The sequence below is a fragment of the Branchiostoma floridae genome, chromosome 6, assembly GCF_000003815.2.
Source record: "Branchiostoma floridae strain S238N-H82 chromosome 6, Bfl_VNyyK, whole genome shotgun sequence".
Lineage (NCBI taxonomy): Eukaryota > Metazoa > Chordata > Leptocardii > Amphioxiformes > Branchiostomatidae > Branchiostoma > Branchiostoma floridae.
In genome coordinates, this window is record NC_049984.1 from 4,342,927 (window position 1) to 4,343,820 (window position 894).

Consider the following 894-nt stretch of genomic DNA (forward strand, 5'->3'; position numbering starts at 1 on the left):
TTCTGACTCGTTCCAAGCTTGCAGCTACTGATCCCATTGCCTGCAAACGAGAGGAAGTTGAGTGATCGGAGAGTGGGAGTGAGGAACTCCACGCTGCCGAGGTTCGACAGGCGGGTGTAGGCTAGCCCGAGCAGTTCTAACCGCGCGAGGCCGTCAAACGCATCCCTAGGGAGGGCGGTGATGTTGTTGTGGTTGAGGTAGAGCATTCTCAAGTTGCGGGTGTTTCTGAAACTTCCCGACCAAATGTCGAGGATGAGATTCCTACTCAGGTCCAGGATCTCCAAGTTTGTGAGTCCTGGAAACATCCCCGGGCCTGCGAGCGGAGGAAGGAAAGTTACATTTACACAATATATATATCACTTTGCCTTACACTGTTCCAGTTGCTTTGCATTGACTTTGCCAACAAATATACCCAGTAACATGGTCTTAATAGTGTAAATTACTAACATTAACAAGTACTGTTTGTTCACTCTTACTCAAACACATTCATATACTAAGTATATGGTGACCAGCCCTCCAGATGTGTCCTGCCACTCGCTACATTATGTAATCAAACACCACAGGGTGTATGCAACTTTATCAGTAACCACGGAGAAAGCCATCGCTATAGGATAACCAATTAAGTATTCATTTCACCTTGGCCAACAGGGTGTGCGTTTTCCCAACGCGTTACCCAACAAGGAGCACGGTAAGGGACAGATAAGGTGGGGTCACACATGCGTATATATTCAAGTCCGTTTGAGGTGCATATGAAGCTCTTAGTCTCTACCAGGCTCCACAGGTCGCGGGAAAAATAGTCCAAATTGGACAAATATAGATACATAACATGCCATATGAGTTAGCTGACCAAGAAGTACGGTTAGCGACCCAGCTAACTCGTCCGACATGTTATCT

The 894-nt window shown here is 46.8% G+C and overlaps 1 protein-coding gene across 1 annotated transcript in view; it reads right to left on the reverse strand.

Annotated features, from left to right (window-relative positions):
• LOC118417501 (toll-like receptor 13) overlaps window positions 1-305 on the reverse strand; it is a 4,990-nt gene extending 4,685 nt beyond the window's left edge. The window contains exon 1 of the mRNA XM_035823081.1: window positions 8-305. Within this exon, the coding sequence (XP_035678974.1) occupies window positions 8-305 (298 nt within the window). The remainder of the gene's footprint in view (window positions 1-7) is intronic.
• Between the last annotated feature and the right edge of the window lie 589 nt (window positions 306-894).